Consider the following 15,652-nt stretch of genomic DNA (forward strand, 5'->3'; position numbering starts at 1 on the left):
CTTGTGTGCAGCTCGGTCCTCTCGGAGACTCCACCGAACCAGGAACTGCTCCGCCTCAGAAGAACCTCTTATAAAAACTCCGACAGGTGTTTTTAAAAGTCCCTCAACAATGTCCGCCAAAGTGTGTCCAGAGCCGGCTGAACACTCCGGACACCACCGCTTCCTCTCTGCGGTGTTTTACGCCGGCAGTTCGTTTCTTATCACGGTGGTGAATAAAACCGTGCTGACGGGCTTCAGGTACGTTGCAGCGCTGTCACAGAGTGAGTCACCCAGGGGTCAGTGGAGGAAAGCTCACACACGTAGCGAGGCTGTAATGGTGTAGTAACACACAGTTAGTGCCTGTGGACTCACACTCTGCTACTGTTCATGTTGTGGTTTAATGCAGGTTCCCCTCCTACATGTGTCTGGGCATTGGCCAGGTAAGTTGTCCAGGTGTGAGTTTTTATTCCCCATCTCTCTCTCTCTCTCTCTCTCTCTCTCTCTCTTTCTCTCTCTCTCTCTCTCTGTCACACACACACACACACACACTCATTGTCACCTTGGTCCTTTCAGATGATCACCACTCTCGTTGTCCTTTACGCTGCCAAAATGAGCAAAACAATCCAGTTTCAAGACTTTGACAGGAGCATTTTCCTAAAAGTAAGCATGTCTCGTGTTTCAAATCATTTTTATCCTTATTTAATTGTATTCTACTTTTCCAAATTATTACACCTTTTATATTTCCTTGCCAGATTTTCCCTCTTCCTTTGCTGTATGTTGGGAACCATATAACAGGACTGGCAAGCACCAAAAAGCTCAGGTTTCAGCAGTTCACGTTATCCAAATTTAGCAGATTTTTTGTCCTGAGGTTTTTCAGCGCTCATTCGTGTTGTCTTCTACAGTTTACCCATGTTTACAGTGTTACGGAAATTTACCATATTGATGACAATGATCCTGGAAGTATATATACTTAGGTAAGACATATGTTTGACTGTTCTGTTGCTGTTAGAGCTCTGACACATTTTATATATTAAAAACTGATCTAATGACAGAACTTGTCTGAACTTTATGTATCATGTGGCGCTCTTCTATGGAGAGATTTATTATCAGTTTACCAGTCGAGCTTTTGGCTTTGATCTAAATGTTTCAGTGTTTCTTTTTCACCTCAGAAAAACGTTTCCAAAACGCACTGTGTACAGTGTTGTGACCATAGTCCTCGGTGCCATGGTTGCTGCAAGGTATGAATATGTTTTGGTAATTTAATTTATTTAATTGCAACTGTGGTAACACTGTCTATGAATCCCATGTGTATAATGCATTATAACGCATTACGAACATACTTACAACGCATTTTTACGCACATATAGTGCCCTATAATCATTGTTATAAGCATTAATGAATATTTGTAATGGTTTATAATAATAGCAATAACTCATTATTACACCAATGTTTACAATGCATTGAAAACATTAGTATATTGGATTACTGTAGTGTGAAATCAGAGTTATCTATTTATTGTATGTTAGTACCTGTTAAAAGGTTCAGTGTGCTTTCTTGCATTGACTTAATACTTACTAAAACTACGATTATACAGCGCTGCAGGTGTATTAAAACGCATTATGGATATGCTCATAATGATTTATGTGTTGTAGACCTAGGCTGAATAGACCGTGTTACGGCATTAGTGAATAGATTGCTTACAAGCTGAACCAAGTGCAGACAGAGCACCTGTGCTTTCCCTCCATCTTTCCCCCTCCTCTAGTTCTGACCTGGCCTTCGACGTGGAGGGATATACTTTCATCCTGCTCAACGATGCCTTCACTGCCGCCAGCAGTGTGTACACCAAGAAGAACCTCGGCACTGAGGTAACATTACCTGCACACTCTGTACAGATAGAAGGGATTAGTGCTGTGATTTACGGGTAGTTTCAGAGCAGCTCACTGTCTGTGTGGGTGTTGTAAACTGCTGTATTTAGTGCCTAAAGATTATAAGGTATAGACTGTATGTCAGAGTTAAACCTGTTTTCTTGATCCTAAACATTAACTGGCAGCTTATATGTCGTCCACAGATGAAAATTAATATTCTATATGTGGTTTGGTATCGAAACTGGTCTAAGAAAATTATACATTAGATCTTTAGCATGTGGTGTGTAAACAGAGGTGGTGGTTTTGGTTTTGTCTGTTTAGTCTTTAAGTAAATAGGACCTTGAACACACTGTTTCCATGGCAGCACACGCACACCTTACATACAAAACTATAATAGGACAATGGCTGGGTTCACTCGCTCAGCCATATATTTTAAAATCCCCACCTGTTTTATTTGAATGTTATGATTTTGGATTCTGACAGTTGTTGTTTATAGAAGTGAAATGTATTGAGAGTTAGCTACACTTGGTAATGTTAGCATGCAGGAAAAGTCATTTTTTTCAGGTTTTATGCTTGTTATATATTTGATTTTGGTCACAATATATCTTATATTTTTTTCTTTGTTTTTTGTAAAGGGCCTCGGAAAGTACGGTGTCTTATTTTACAATGCACTAATCATCATCATCCCCACTCTCTTGGCAAGTGCGTTTACTGGAGATTTACACAAGGTACATGCAGTAATTGTTATGCGATCCAACGCATTCTTTCGGTTGTATGCGTTTCCTTCCTGACCACCTCGTATGTTTTGACCCACAGGCAGCCACATTTGAGGACTGGGTTGAAGCCACATTTGTTTTTTGTTTCCTCGTGTCGTGCGTCATGGGGTATGTCACTATAATTCAGTTCAAACTGTTCATTTACACCTTTTGTCAACTCGCAAATCCTTTAGTTCCTCAGTTTTTTAAGACTCAGCTCTGTTTTTTCAGATTTGTGCTGATGTATTCCATCGTTCTGTGCAGCTATTATAACTCAGCACTAACTACTACAGTAGTGGGCGCAATAAAGGTAAGAGCTCACTGATAGGAAAACTATTTTTAGATTAGAAAGCACACACTACTTAAAGGTCTAACCGGCACGTGGGTCTGGATTTTACATCAGACGGCACGCGATAAGCAATCATAAAATATTGCATATTCAAACAATTCCTTGGCAGAGGTAATGATGGATTGTCTCATTTTTTATTTGTCCAGTTTCCACTGATAAGATCCTCACTAACTTGTATTAAACTTCTCTTAAGAATGTTGCAGTAGCCTATATTGGCATCTTTGTGGGTGGAGACTACCTGTTCTCTTGGACCAACTTCCTGGGCCTCAGCATTTGGTAAGAATTTGAATATGAACATATTTTATTACGTGTCAGTATGAACTGTGCCTGACTACAACTGGGAATTTTTCAGATGAGTTTGATCTGATTAAGCCACAATGTTTCTTCATACATTTACTTTCAGTTTTGGGAAAGCTACTTAAAAAAACAAAGTCTTGGAAAAAAAAATGTGCCCAAGTGTTCACATAAACAAAAAAATGTAAAACCCCATTATTCGTGGGAAAGTGCAAGGAAGGTCAACTCGGAATTACACAAACTTAGAAATCATTAAAAATAAAAATAAAAGACCATTCCTTCCCTTTTATGGCCCAAAGTTGTTTATAGTCTCAATAGTTAACTATATAAAAAGTGACAAAAATGTTATTAAACTACTTAAATCACTATGATTATATGGATGAAGTTCAGCTACCAGCAAGCTACTGCAAAATGTAGTTAAACTACTAGTTTAATTACATATAGTACTTTACTACATTTTATTTCATAGTTTACATTTGTTGTTTTTATAAGAGCAGCGTTGTGATATTAATTCCCAAACCACATCCCAGTCTAGAACAAAACAAGGACGAACAAGCTCTGAATCTTCTAATAGATACAACCAGAATTCATAAAAAGTTGGGACGCTGTGTAAGACATGAAAAGGAGTGAGATAATTTGCTGTTACTTTTCGACATATACCAAAATTGAACACAGTACAAGTACACAGCATCCCAACTTTCATTAATTGTCATTCATTGTATCTTTTGCTTTGCAGTATGTCTGGTGGACTAGCGTACTCATATCTCACCTTTAACCCCAAATCATCGACAAGAAACACTGAAGCACCAGAGCTGAAGATTCACATTACAGAAGACTCCACAGTGAAGTACTGACGATGTTTTAGCATTCACCACTTGGTGGCATTATTCTGCTTCATATTGGAGCATTGTATTGCTTCTACCTTTGTATTATTCATTTAAAATAAATGAATCGGCATTACTGATGCTTTCTATAATTTCTACTGCTAAATCAAGACAAGACGCCCATATAAATTCTGGGTCAGGTTCAGTGAATGTTTATTGAAGACCAGTAATTATATAACAGTGTGGACAGCCTGTCAGAGAAATCTTACCTTTGAAATGTGTAACAAAATGTCTATCAAGCAAGCACTACACATGTCACAAACATGAAAACTGTTGGGAGGATGTTAGCAGGAAAACTGAAACTAGATATTCATAGCTCTCCACAAATTGTGCACACTCAATATTTCTAACAAACATAATGTGTATATATTAAATGCCATACTCTTCTCGAACCACAAAATAGACTAAGGGTTAGAAACGCTTCAAAATATACTATAATTGGGTACAATAAATCATTTGGTGTTTTGATTATCAACAAATCTGAACTTCCAGTTTCACCGAAAACTCCACATGGGTAATTTGTAAATAAAAAACAGATTCAAACTTCTCAGCTAGAGTGATAGACAGGTTGTCGGATCAGACTTCCCCGAGACAACCGGAGGCAGGGCAGTTATGAGAGGCTTCCTACAGTGTTGAAGAATGTAGTGTTGTTATTTTTCAAAAAGGAGAAGAAAAAAAAAATAAATCAAACCAGCACTACACAAATCAGTTTATAAAAACACAGGTGCCATTTTCTTGGTCATCTACGACAAATTTAATCTTCAGCGCATTGCAAGCTTAATCCAAGACTTAACAGGGGTTTCTAAGTGCTTAAATCGAAGTCAGTGGGGTATTTAAATTTATATTCTAAATGGACTTTATGTTTTTAAAACTTGATGCCAGAATATTTATCTGCACACAAAATGATTCCAGGGCTCTCAGATAGTTGAAAAGAATGTTAATAAAAAATATGGTAAAATAAATATCGCATAATTTAACCTTTGAAGTGAGATGCTGCACCACACACTACTATGATGCTATGCCCGTATCATAACTGGTCGGCCAGCTTTTAATATAAAAGGTGGCGGACATCGCTCATTGAAAAAATAAAAAATACAAAAAAATCTCCCGTCTGGTTGGAAAACAACTTTATACCTGCATGTTTTACACACGTTCCTTGCATCTGTGATGAAAACGGCTGTTAAAATTGAAATATGGCATGTCCTAAAAAGTACTCTGGAGCTTTAAGTATTAGTTGTAATATTTAGTTGTATACTTAAATCCAGAAGGCAGTGTAGTCAGATCGAAGCTGACTTTTCCTGCACGTCTCTAGTAATGTCATGCGGATATTATTATGTATAAATAATGAGAAAAGCTGTCAAAGTTTGGATTTTTTTTAAAGTCTTGTGCCTCACCAGACCTCTGGATTAGGCTTGCAATGATTACCTCTCATTCGCATATAAAACAATGTTACACGCCAGACTGATCCAGCTCCCTTGACTTGTTTTCATCTCCTTTACATCCACCTATTCACACTTCTCTGAGTGTGCTGTAATGAATGAGGATCAAACGATCCTTTCTCAGTCCATTTCTACCACCACTGTTGTCATCAGTGGCAGCGAAACTGTGCTTGCAATGCTGGAGATGAAACCTGGGAGCATGATGAGAGGCCATCTGACAGCTGGAATGCAACCTCCTATGTTTGACCACACCCTGTATCATTCTGTCCATCTGAGCTTAATCCATATATACATCAGTCATACACACTCTGTGACACTCACAGCATACTTAAAAAACTCGTTACCATCAAAGTGCAAACAAAACAAATTACGACACAACTCTTTCTTTGCCTTTAGAAGACGTGAGAAAGAAAGACATTCTTCATATTGTCAAATCTACAATTATAGCAGCCTAAAAAGGATAAAATGGAAGCTGAATAAGGTGCTTTAGCTTGTGCCTTCCTGGTGCTGTGAGGGAGGGAATAGATGATGTTTGTGCTCAACACTGATCTCAGGCCAATTCAGCTCTCTCTCAAAGTCTGGCTTTACAACTTGATAGAATAAACTAAACTAGTCATTGATCTGCATTTAACAACACTCTCTAGCTACAGCACAATACTGCAGGAAGGCGGTTTTGGGAATGGAGGTATGAGGAGCAGGGAGTGGGAGTCCGGGATCGGGAAGTGGGTCGGGTGTTCAGGCCGACAGGTTGTTGGCCAGCTCAATGAGCGCCAGAGCACCGTGGAGACGCTCTCGTTGCTCCTGGAGGCGGCGCTTGGCCGCACCTCCTCCCTGGCTGCCCTTCTCCTCCTCCATGGCCTCTTCCTCTTCTCCGTTTTCTTCATCAGACTGGAGAAACTCCATCGGATCCTGCTGCTCCTGGTCCTCTGCCCTCGCCTTGCCCTGTTGCTTCACCTTTGTGGTTGTAGGGGCACGCTGCTCACGGGTTTGCCAGTACCTGCAAGAACAGAGAAGAGTAGAGTACATGAGAAAAATTTACACTAAATGCACTACACAAGTTCGAGGCAAAACTGTGGCTCCTGATGCAAAAGAGGTAACTTCAGCTCTAGTGTGGAATCCTGTGTATATTCACTTACTTTGCCAGCCACTCTGCTACAGCCTTGTTATCCACAGACTGGGCCTTCCCCACGCCCTCCTTTGGTTCCTCTCTCTTCAGGCGGGAGAAAGGATGCTTGGGACAGTGACGATTGGCATGTGTGAACCGATTGCCACATCCTAAAGAGGAAGCGACACGTATAAATAAATTCAGTAAACCGTTAAAGGTCACATTGATCTGCTGAGAATTAGGATGTGTGATGCGTGACTTTTTGTGTTTTACTTCTGTTATGAAAGGACAGTATGAATAGTGAATAAATCTTATTCATATCCATGTTGACTGATTTTCAAACAGCTTCACTGTCAGTTTTGTGTTTATTGGGTACTTTCCAAATGCTTCAAGCCACTTAAAAGCTCCAGTCAGTCACGCTAAACTGAGCCATATTGCCACTGGGAAAGTACCCAAAGTACCTAACAATGAAAGCTAACAATACTTTGACTTTGTTGTTTTTAAAATCAGATCAACATCACTTTCATGACACCCTGTTCATCTTAACAGTGCGGTCTTTTACTAAAAAACCCACCTTTCTCCGAGCAGACAAAGGGTTTCTCCCCAGTGTGCAGCCGCTGGTGCGTCTTCAGCTGACCACTCTGGACAAACGCCTTCCCACAATTGGGGTAGTCACACAGATAGGGCCTCTCTCCTGGGGGAATGAGGGATTGACATGGTTTTACTCATATAGAACATTACTTTTAAATGTGTACAGTAAAGACAGGTACAAGGAGGTCAAGTATTTTCTGCTTTCACAGATGACACATAACTGTGTCCCTTCCTGCAGCATTTTAGTAAAACATCTGGTTTGACAGGTGTTGACATGACCTTGCCAACTTCTAAAAGGCAGAGAAATGTCCACCCTTGTCAAGGCACCTGTCTTTTTAAAACCATAAGCCAATACATTCACCAAACCCTAACCCTCCCCGATCCTCTCACCTGTGTGTGTCCTCTTATGAGCCTGAAGAGACTTCTCTCTGGGAAACACTCGGTTGCAGATGTTACAGCGAATACGGCTGGACGAAGTCTCCCCTTCGCTTATGAGCTCCCGGACGGTGTCAGCCCGAGGACGCCCTCTGCGGATACCATCCTGACAGCAAGAATACACAGATTAATTTACATTAGCATAAAGAGACAGGACAAAGACAATACCTTTGTTTTACCTATTGAGCAGCAGCCACATTTGGCAGATAAGAGCACAACATTTTAATATATGTTGAATATAAATAAAGAATTCAAACACAAGCATTTTATGTTAATATACTTATCAACCCATATTTATTTGTGATTATAAAGAAATATCCAACATGGTCTTGAGTTTCATACAACATGGTATCAAGCATCACTTCCTTAGCTGAGCTCACGTGTCACAGGACGCACGTTCGTCCATCATAATTCATTCACATCCGGTTTACATTTTTGGCGCGCGACTCGACGTCATGTATGAGCAGCTGCTCCAGAACCAGGAAGTAACTCGGGTTTAAAATCCACCATGTCACACCCTAATGCGCGGGCGTTTTTTTTTAAATGACTCTCCATCTCGGCCATATTAAGTCCAACTCCACACACAAAGTCGCCGTTTTAAGTAGCAACAATATGAGAAATGATAAGTTTACACGTAGAGCCTGTTAATGTTCCCAAAAAGACTCACTTTAGGGATAGTTTGTGTCTTTAAAAGGTGTTAACAGTCTGTCGCCGTACGTGCAAAGCTCGTGTTCCTACATATAATTTAAGTGTTCTTATAACTTACACACGTTGTGTTGTTTGTGTATCACTGCGTTGTCAACGTCCTCTAGCTGTACAGGAACAACTAGAGTTGAACTACAGTGCAACAACATGTGTCACACAACACCACACGCGCCGGTTAAAATGAGGTGAACCTACCCTGAGCTGGTCGGGTGAAGGAGCCGTGTCCGCATCCCTCGCCGTCTGGGTCCCGGTGGGCGACGAGGCTCCGCTCACTGAGCCCGGGCTCAGAGTCACATTGTGGGCGTTCTCACCCCACTTCCACGGGTAGACCATGAAGTCGCTGAAACCGGGGCTCGTCGGCGTCAGGGCCTCCGCTTTCCGGGGTTTTATCGGGGTGGTCTTGATGACGGACACCAAAACCCTTTTAGGCGAGTCGTTGCAGAAAATAACGTGCGGGTGCTTGTTGTCCGCCATTGTACGGGTTGTCAAAACTCCGCAGAAGCAAGTAAAAAAAAAAAAAAAGTAAAATGTAAACGTTGCAACTGTAATTGATTGTTTTTTTAAAAACAATCAACAAGTTAAAAGTTATAAATAAGTGCGCCCGTTCAGTCTGGAGTGAATATGTCCTTCATTTCCTAAGTCTCGGATCCGTTGTTCGCTACGAAGTATCCACAAAAGATACAGTTGAGATACGAAGGTGATGATAAGTTTCCTTCGTGCCGCAGCAGGCCGTCTGAACTGACCTGTGTGTGTCTGTGCGCCCACAGGAACGTTGTCCCGCGTTGCAAAATCGCGCCCGAGACGCTCAGTAGCCAATCAGCTGCGAGGATCCGATCCGACGCACCGCAAGTGACCAATGGTAGCGCGGCGCAGAGCTTCGTGGAAAGCCCGTGGGCCAATGGGGAGAAAGAGGGCGCTCCGTGCGAAGCGATTGGTGGACACGAGGGGGGATCCAATGAGATTTAAACGCTTGACTCGCGCCCTCACGTCACGTCGAGATTGGCCAATGAGGACGATCGCAGCGCGAGCTCGCCTAGGACGGAGCCAATGGGAGTGAAGGGCGGTTAATTTTACATTGTGGGTGAGCAGATGGCTGTTTCCCGCGCTGAGACGTCTGTTTATGTTATTACACTTTAGGTCAATTTAAAGGGAAAAGAAACGGTGGCTCACAGGCGCCAAAGTTACGTAATCATTTAAGGGCGGAAGTGCTTGAACAAAGGGCGTACTGTGTGAGAGGAGATGAAATAGAAACCAACAGTTGCTTGAAATTTTACTTTTGTCCAAATTAGGAAATAAAAAAACACAATTTAACACTTCTCTGTTCAATGAAATCTACCTTAAGCATGTTTTACGAAAGGTCTTGGATAATTAAGTTGTTGTATATCTACACAAATATGGGACATTTGATGATGACATCAGTTGTAACTTCTGTCCATAACTAATCAACTAAAATAAAGTGTATGCAGTGAGTGTCCAGTGAGTTGTTTTGTGAATGCACAACATGCACATGGCTTTAACACTCTGCACTCCTGTAATTTAAATATACTGATACTACCTTTCATTAATAATAATCTATATAATATTTGATTTCCATATTGAATGTCATACATTGTCTTGTAGTGAGCATATTTGATTTTGTGCAAACAATACTAAGTGTAATTGAAACAACCTTTGACCTAATCTCTTGAATCCCATACACAAGTCTTTGTTATACTTCCTTACATGCACTGATATACATTTTAATGGACGTTGCACGTTGTGACCAAAGGTTGACACCACTGCCTTGTACTTTCCACTCTGACCACCAGATGGAGCCACTTTTTATTATGTACAATATATCCTGACTCATCCTGCTAGTGACTGCTATAACGTCCTTGAGTGAGAGTGACACAGCTTAATCAGTCTTGAGGTTTCTTTATCTATTTTTTTTAAAAGGCCTACATGGATCTGAGTATGACACATTATGTCCATCCATGAGGTTATTTAATAAATAGCAGTTGGATGGTTATTTATATAATGATCATGAAGGGAAGTAAGGTTTTGTCTGAACAGCATTTAGATAGATATGCAGTGAGTTTGCAAAGATATATACACTTTAGTGCAAGCTGTACGCATGCAAATGGCCCATAACCAGAGGTGTAAAAAGTAGCCAAAAGTCATTTGAGTGAAAGTATAGAAATCGTGTAAAAATACTCAAATAAAGTACAGGTACCTAAAACTAAATAATACTTAACTACAGTAGTTGAGTAAATGTAGGCTCATGGAGATAAAGTGGCCTTCACGAAGCTACTAAATAGGAGTGTAGTAGGGCTAATTTCATATTTACTATTCTACAACTAGCTAGCTAAGTAGCCTACCGGTGACCTTAGTAGCTAGCTAGCACATTAACTACCTAGCTAGCCACAAAGCTAACTGTTTTGATCTTTCTCTCTGTGCTAAAACCAAAGTTAAGTAAATTATCAGCTTTTATTGTCAAACTGAAATACCAAAATCACTGTAAGTACTTCAAACATTAACTAACAAGCTATTTGTTTAAGCTATTTATGTTGTATAGCTACATACCTAGCATTAGCTAATCTCATTTAACCAAAGCCTCTGTTGGGATAGCTTAGGTAGAGACTACACTGTTAAGTTAACAGTATACTTTTTTTCCCAGTGGTTGTGTTATTTATTAATTAGGGTTTACATAAAAAAAAACATTTCCAGATCTAACTCAGTTTCAACAAAACTAGCTAGCTAACCAGCCTAAATGTGCTGTTCCTGCACCTGCAAAATCACTGATATCAGAAGTAGAGGCTACTTAACAGCATACTATCTTCTAACAGTTATGTTGTTTATTAATTAGTGTTAGTTGTGACACAACATTTCTGTTTTAGCTTGAACTTTGCTGTCCTCATTGATTTTACACAAGAGTAGAAATGTTTCACACATCTCGTTTTATATTTGAATGTCTCATATTCATTTGGTGGGTTGTTGTTTTTTTTTTTTTTAAATGTATGTTTATTGCAGACTTCAGTCCCTGTGTCAATGTGGGCAGCACGACCTGACTAAGCAGAGAATAATCCACCAACAGTGGCGGCGGAGGACCGGAGCCAAGTCTGCGCACTGAATATTGATCAGCGAGCGGCCTGTTGACGAGCTCGGGGGGGCGGGACGTCTCCTCTCTGCACACGTGCAAACAGTTAAAAGTGCCGCCGGGCTGCCGGGCTCGTTTGTTTGATGTTGGTCGGCAGCGAAGTCTCGTCCGCGGCTCGTTTGTGTTGTAGCTGTGCAGGCAAACCGGTCGCTTCGTGAGGTTTATCTCGCTGTTTTTGTTCCTTTGAAAGCTATGTGTTCGTGTTGAGGACCGACTCTCAGCTTTCCCTTTTTCCCATCGTTAACAACAACAACAGGCCCAAAAGCGAACATGCTGCCGGACGCCTTCGGTTGCGCCGTGGCGAACAGGTATCTCCTGGATGACGACGCCGACCCGTTCGACTTGATCAGCCAGGTGGAGACGGCGAAGGAGAAGAAGAAGAAGAAGAAGGAAGACGACGAGAAGAAAAAGGCGAAAAAACCTGGTCATAAGGAATCCCAGAAGGACAGGCGCCTCCCCCGCGCGTCGGATGGTCAAGACCTGGCTCCAGGTGAGCTTAACCCTCCTCTTGGTTTCCTTTTTTTTTTTTTTTGTCTTTACGCACACCAAAGCTCCCGAACTGTTCTGGCAGCTGCTGGTATTTCTAGATTGGGATAGTCCAGCCAAGAGCGGTGAGTATGCTCAGGCTTTGTCAGCTGCTGATGGTGCAGGGTCAGCGAGGTTGATGAGCACATGTGCCTCCTGTCAGGGTGGGTGGGTAGCTGTGTGTGTGTGTGTGTGGGGGGGGGGGGGGGGGGGATTAGCTAATGGCACACTGAAAACTGCATTTAAATGCATACTTCTATTCCTGACATGAGCCATGTACTGATAAGTACAACAAAAATCTATCCAGACAACACTTTTGGCTGTAAACTGTAATAAAATGTGGTTCCAAATGAAGTTGTTCTGCTTGAAGGTGGTGAAAGGATACAAAACCCTGTGTGTAATGTGATATATCACTTCTACATTTTACTGCCTTCAGCTCGTAAGCAGCAGCCAGCACGTCCTGGGCCGGTGATGGAGAGCGGAGATGGCAAAGAGGAGGTGCAGAGGGGCATGAAGAGGGCTGCCTTTGGGGAGCGCAGGGTCAACCAAGAGGAGCACCCACAGGAGGTCTCCATCTCTAAGTATGTGTTCTCATGACACGCTGAGGCCAAAACACAATTCAGCAGATTTGTTTCTGGAGTCTACAACATGCTGGGCCCCACAGAAATGTTTGGATTTGAATTTGGTCATTTGGTCATTTAATTTGACTTGTTTCATTGAACAAGGGACATTTTATTAGTGCAGAATTGGAATTCCCACTTTCGCCTTACTAAGTGACATTTTTAAAAACGCCACTGAAACTTTTGAAAGAAGAAATGACACATTCTTCCTCTCAAATAAAGACAGGGTCTGTTTTATTACTCATGAACCTTTAGCATTTAGTTTTCTTCCTTAAATGTAACTCACTTCCTGTCACTCAGGTTCCCAGTTTTTATTCTGTTATTCTTTAAGACGCAACCAAATGACCGGTGCCCAGGACATTACACCATTAGCTGGGTTTGAAATGTAGGCGCCACCATAGGATTTAAAGCTGCTGTCCCTCTTTTCTACATCAGCGTACTTGCACGACTCTTCTTTGCCTCTTTCCGCCCTGATTGGATAAAGTGGGCAGGGATACCAGAAAAGTTATTTTCACCATAACTGCATGAGCAGGGGGAGGAGAGACATGGGTTATAGTGATTACTGTTGGATTATAGAGCTATTTTACACTTATTTTAATGAGAAAATGATGCTTGCAGCAACTTTAACTGTTAATCTGCTTGCTCCTCAGGCCTTTCTATAGTGCAGACTCTGACTTCAGGGGCAGAGGGGGCATCAGAGGCAGGAGGGGAGCCAGAGGTGGTGGAGGGGGAGGATACATAAGAAACTCGGACAACTTCAACCCGAGGGGCAAGAGGGAGTATGATCGACACAACGGAACGTAAGCCTTTTTTTTTGCTCATCTGGCAGGCTCAGTTTTAAAAGCTTACGCCTTGATGATTTTTCTCCACGTGTGCAATGACAACTCCTGTAACCTTCATCGCAGAGGTATCTCCCCCGAGGAGAAGAGAGGAGGCAGAGGACCCTGGAACTGGGGCTGTGCCGAGGAAAACTCAAGGTAAGTTAACGCTGATTTTATAACATGGCAATGAAAACTTGTACACCTGGCACAATAGTGACATGTTTCTATTGTTTTTAATATACTTTTTGAAGTGAATTAATGGAGGTGGCATCTGATGCTCCAGTCAAGTCTGAGGAGCCACAAATACCTGTGGAGGAAGAGAATCAGAATCGGTGAGTGATGCACACAAGTGTCTTTTTCTTAGTGGGTTCAGTCATTACCTGGCTGGAGGTGGTGCTGTGATGTAGATAAGTTACGGACGTGAAAGCTGGACCACAAATGAGGCGTTTCAGGCAACACAGGAGCAGTTTTCTCTGGGACCGAATAACTCCCTTTGGGGTCTACTTTGAGCTTTGCAGTTATTTTACATGCAAAAAAGCTATTGTGCAGATTTAAAGGGGAAAAGGTCGAAAGCATAATATGGCCTCTTAAGATCTATAAATGGCAAGATATAGTGGACTGACTTAATCTGCCCCCCTATTATGATTAGAGCAATGGACGACGATGGAGAGATGGTGGTCCAGGTTGCCATGGAGATGAGCCTGGACGAGTGGAAGGCCATGCAGGAGACGAGTCGCCCCAAGGCGGAGTTTAATATCCGCAAAGCAGAGGACAAGATTCCCTCTAAAGCCAAGGTCATCCATGAGTCAAAGCGCCTGGAGGTGAGAATGTAAAGACTCTGTATGGAGTCTGTTCACAAGAAAACATACGGATGCAAGTCTTTAAGAAAACTTAAATATTTCTGCAGGCACAAGCTTTCCTCTTCGCCAGCATTCAATATGGACATGATGTGTTTTTTGCTGTAACTGTTTGCCTCCGATCTTTTAGAAAATCAAAGGGACTGTGGAGGACATGGACGATGACAGCAACTTCCTCCGCAAGTCTGTGAACGACATCACCTGCCTGCTGGACATCAATTTTGGGAGTCTTGGACGTCCCAGCCGTGGGGGTCGGGGAAGGGGGGGAGCACGAGGTGGTCCAACTAGTCGCCCAGAGAGAGCCAAACCCATAATGGAGAGGGTAGGTTCTCGACTTGTGACAGAAAATAAATGACTTGACTCAATGTGGAAGGACTTGTGACTTGGCCAGAGGCACACATGCACCTTATTTAGGACCGACTTGAGACTCGGACCGGTCTGCATCTTAAGATTTCAGTAAAAATGAATAATACTATGCTCACTAAAATGGTGTCTCATATTGCATTATCTGTCAAAATAACAATGATTCTCCCACAGCAGGACGATGAGCTGGCTCCTAACCCAGATGACCCGGAGGACTTCCCAGCACTATCAGCAGGAAGATGACTTGATTGCCTTCTTAAAACTCCTGTAGGGAATAATGGTTGCACTTGACACTTGCTAAGAAAAAAAGAAAACTGTTCATGTTTCTGCTGTTCTTAAGGTTTGGGGTTTTATTGTACTTGATTTAGTTTGTTCTATTGCACCAAAGGCACTGTTCAGCATTTGATTCCTGGAGAATAAATGCTTTTGCAAATTTATCTTGGATCTGTTCTTTATTTTTTTGAAGGTAACACTGATTATATGGAAAAAGGGAAATGTTAGAAAGTTTTTCTTGGCCTTTTCATGGCCTTAGTGGGACAGCTGCAGAGTCACGGGACTCCCTAACTCACTAGAATGGGCATGATTTTTGCAGTGCATGCTCTAGCAAGCTCTGTGACCGTCTCAGCCTGTAGCTCTGAGTGTATGGTTTTCATTAATTTGGCCTCATCTATGTGCTGGAATGTGGTTCTGCCTTGTAAGACTGTTTGGGTGGTTTCATGAAAAGATTTCTGCTGGAAAACCTGTGGGAATGATGGGCCTTTAGGTGAGCCAGTATGAAAAATACTCCATTACCTGGAATTTTAAATGAGCTGGCTGAGTGGATAGTGCATATGGGGTGACCAGACTTTGCATCCCACATGTGCTTTTTTTATTGTTTTTTTTTGGCCATCACTTTGAATTTATTGTTTAAGTGTTTTAAAAGAATTTCC

At 41.8% G+C, this 15,652-nt stretch overlaps 3 protein-coding genes across 4 annotated transcripts; 2 read left to right on the forward strand and 1 right to left on the reverse strand.

Moving 5' to 3' along the window:
• Nucleotides 1-4,202, forward strand: slc35d2 (solute carrier family 35 member D2). Its single transcript, XM_073465954.1, has 12 exons — nt 1-237; nt 386-419; nt 553-639; nt 732-799; nt 882-953; nt 1,149-1,217; nt 1,742-1,844; nt 2,480-2,572; nt 2,661-2,728; nt 2,831-2,909; nt 3,142-3,224; nt 3,979-4,202. Exons 1-12 carry the CDS (start codon nt 110-112, stop codon nt 4,094-4,096), a joined length of 1,002 nt encoding a protein of 333 aa, XP_073322055.1. The 5' UTR covers nt 1-109; the 3' UTR covers nt 4,097-4,202.
• Nucleotides 4,203-4,251: 49 nt separating this feature from the next.
• Nucleotides 4,252-9,138, reverse strand: znf367 (zinc finger protein 367). Its single transcript, XM_073465955.1, has 5 exons — nt 8,597-9,138; nt 7,652-7,802; nt 7,245-7,364; nt 6,702-6,840; nt 4,252-6,562 (listed from the first exon to the last, which is right to left on the reverse strand). The coding sequence occupies exons 1-5, from the start codon at nt 8,873-8,875 to the stop codon at nt 6,301-6,303; spliced, it is 951 nt and encodes a 316-aa protein (XP_073322056.1). The 5' UTR covers nt 8,876-9,138; the 3' UTR covers nt 4,252-6,300.
• A 2,457-nt stretch (nt 9,139-11,595) lies between these two features.
• On the forward strand, nt 11,596-15,160 carry LOC140995830 (intracellular hyaluronan-binding protein 4-like). 2 transcript variants are annotated; one of them, XM_073465953.1, is made up of 8 exons: nt 11,596-12,027; nt 12,499-12,643; nt 13,333-13,482; nt 13,588-13,659; nt 13,755-13,835; nt 14,153-14,324; nt 14,491-14,682; nt 14,901-15,160. In XM_073465953.1, exons 1-8 carry the CDS (start codon nt 11,808-11,810, stop codon nt 14,964-14,966), a joined length of 1,098 nt encoding a protein of 365 aa, XP_073322054.1. In that variant the 5' UTR covers nt 11,596-11,807; the 3' UTR covers nt 14,967-15,160. The 2 variants fall into 2 exon arrangements, with proteins under 2 accessions (XP_073322054.1, XP_073322053.1); XM_073465952.1 differs by having other exon boundaries at nt 11,598-12,027; nt 14,898-15,160.
• Nucleotides 15,161-15,652: the final 492 nt, after the last annotated feature.

The sequence above is a fragment of the Pagrus major genome, chromosome 5 (assembly GCF_040436345.1).
Source record: "Pagrus major chromosome 5, Pma_NU_1.0".
In the NCBI taxonomy this organism is placed as follows: domain Eukaryota; kingdom Metazoa; phylum Chordata; class Actinopteri; order Spariformes; family Sparidae; genus Pagrus; species Pagrus major.

Coding starts and splice junctions, on each gene's coding strand:
- znf367 (XM_073465955.1), bottom strand. CDS start 8,875: ATGGCGGACAACAAGCACCCGCACGTTATTTTCTGCAACGACTCGCCT. Junction 7,365..7,651: donor TCATAAGAGGACACACACAG/GTGAGAGGATCG, acceptor TCATTCCCCCAG/GAGAGAGGCCCTATCTGTGT. Junction 6,563..6,701: donor GTAGCAGAGTGGCTGGCAAA/GTAAGTGAATAT, acceptor CTGTTCTTGCAG/GTACTGGCAAACCCGTGAGC.
- LOC140995830 (XM_073465952.1), top strand. CDS start 11,808: ATGCTGCCGGACGCCTTCGGTTGCGCCGTGGCGAACAGGTATCTCCTG. Junction 12,644..13,332: donor CAGGAGGTCTCCATCTCTAA/GTATGTGTTCTC, acceptor CTTGCTCCTCAG/GCCTTTCTATAGTGCAGACT. Junction 13,483..13,587: donor TATGATCGACACAACGGAAC/GTAAGCCTTTTT, acceptor CCTTCATCGCAG/AGGTATCTCCCCCGAGGAGA.
- slc35d2 (XM_073465954.1), top strand. CDS start 110: ATGTCCGCCAAAGTGTGTCCAGAGCCGGCTGAACACTCCGGACACCAC. Junction 2,729..2,830: donor CTCGTGTCGTGCGTCATGGG/GTATGTCACTAT, acceptor CTGTTTTTTCAG/ATTTGTGCTGATGTATTCCA. Junction 3,225..3,978: donor TTCCTGGGCCTCAGCATTTG/GTAAGAATTTGA, acceptor TTTGCTTTGCAG/TATGTCTGGTGGACTAGCGT.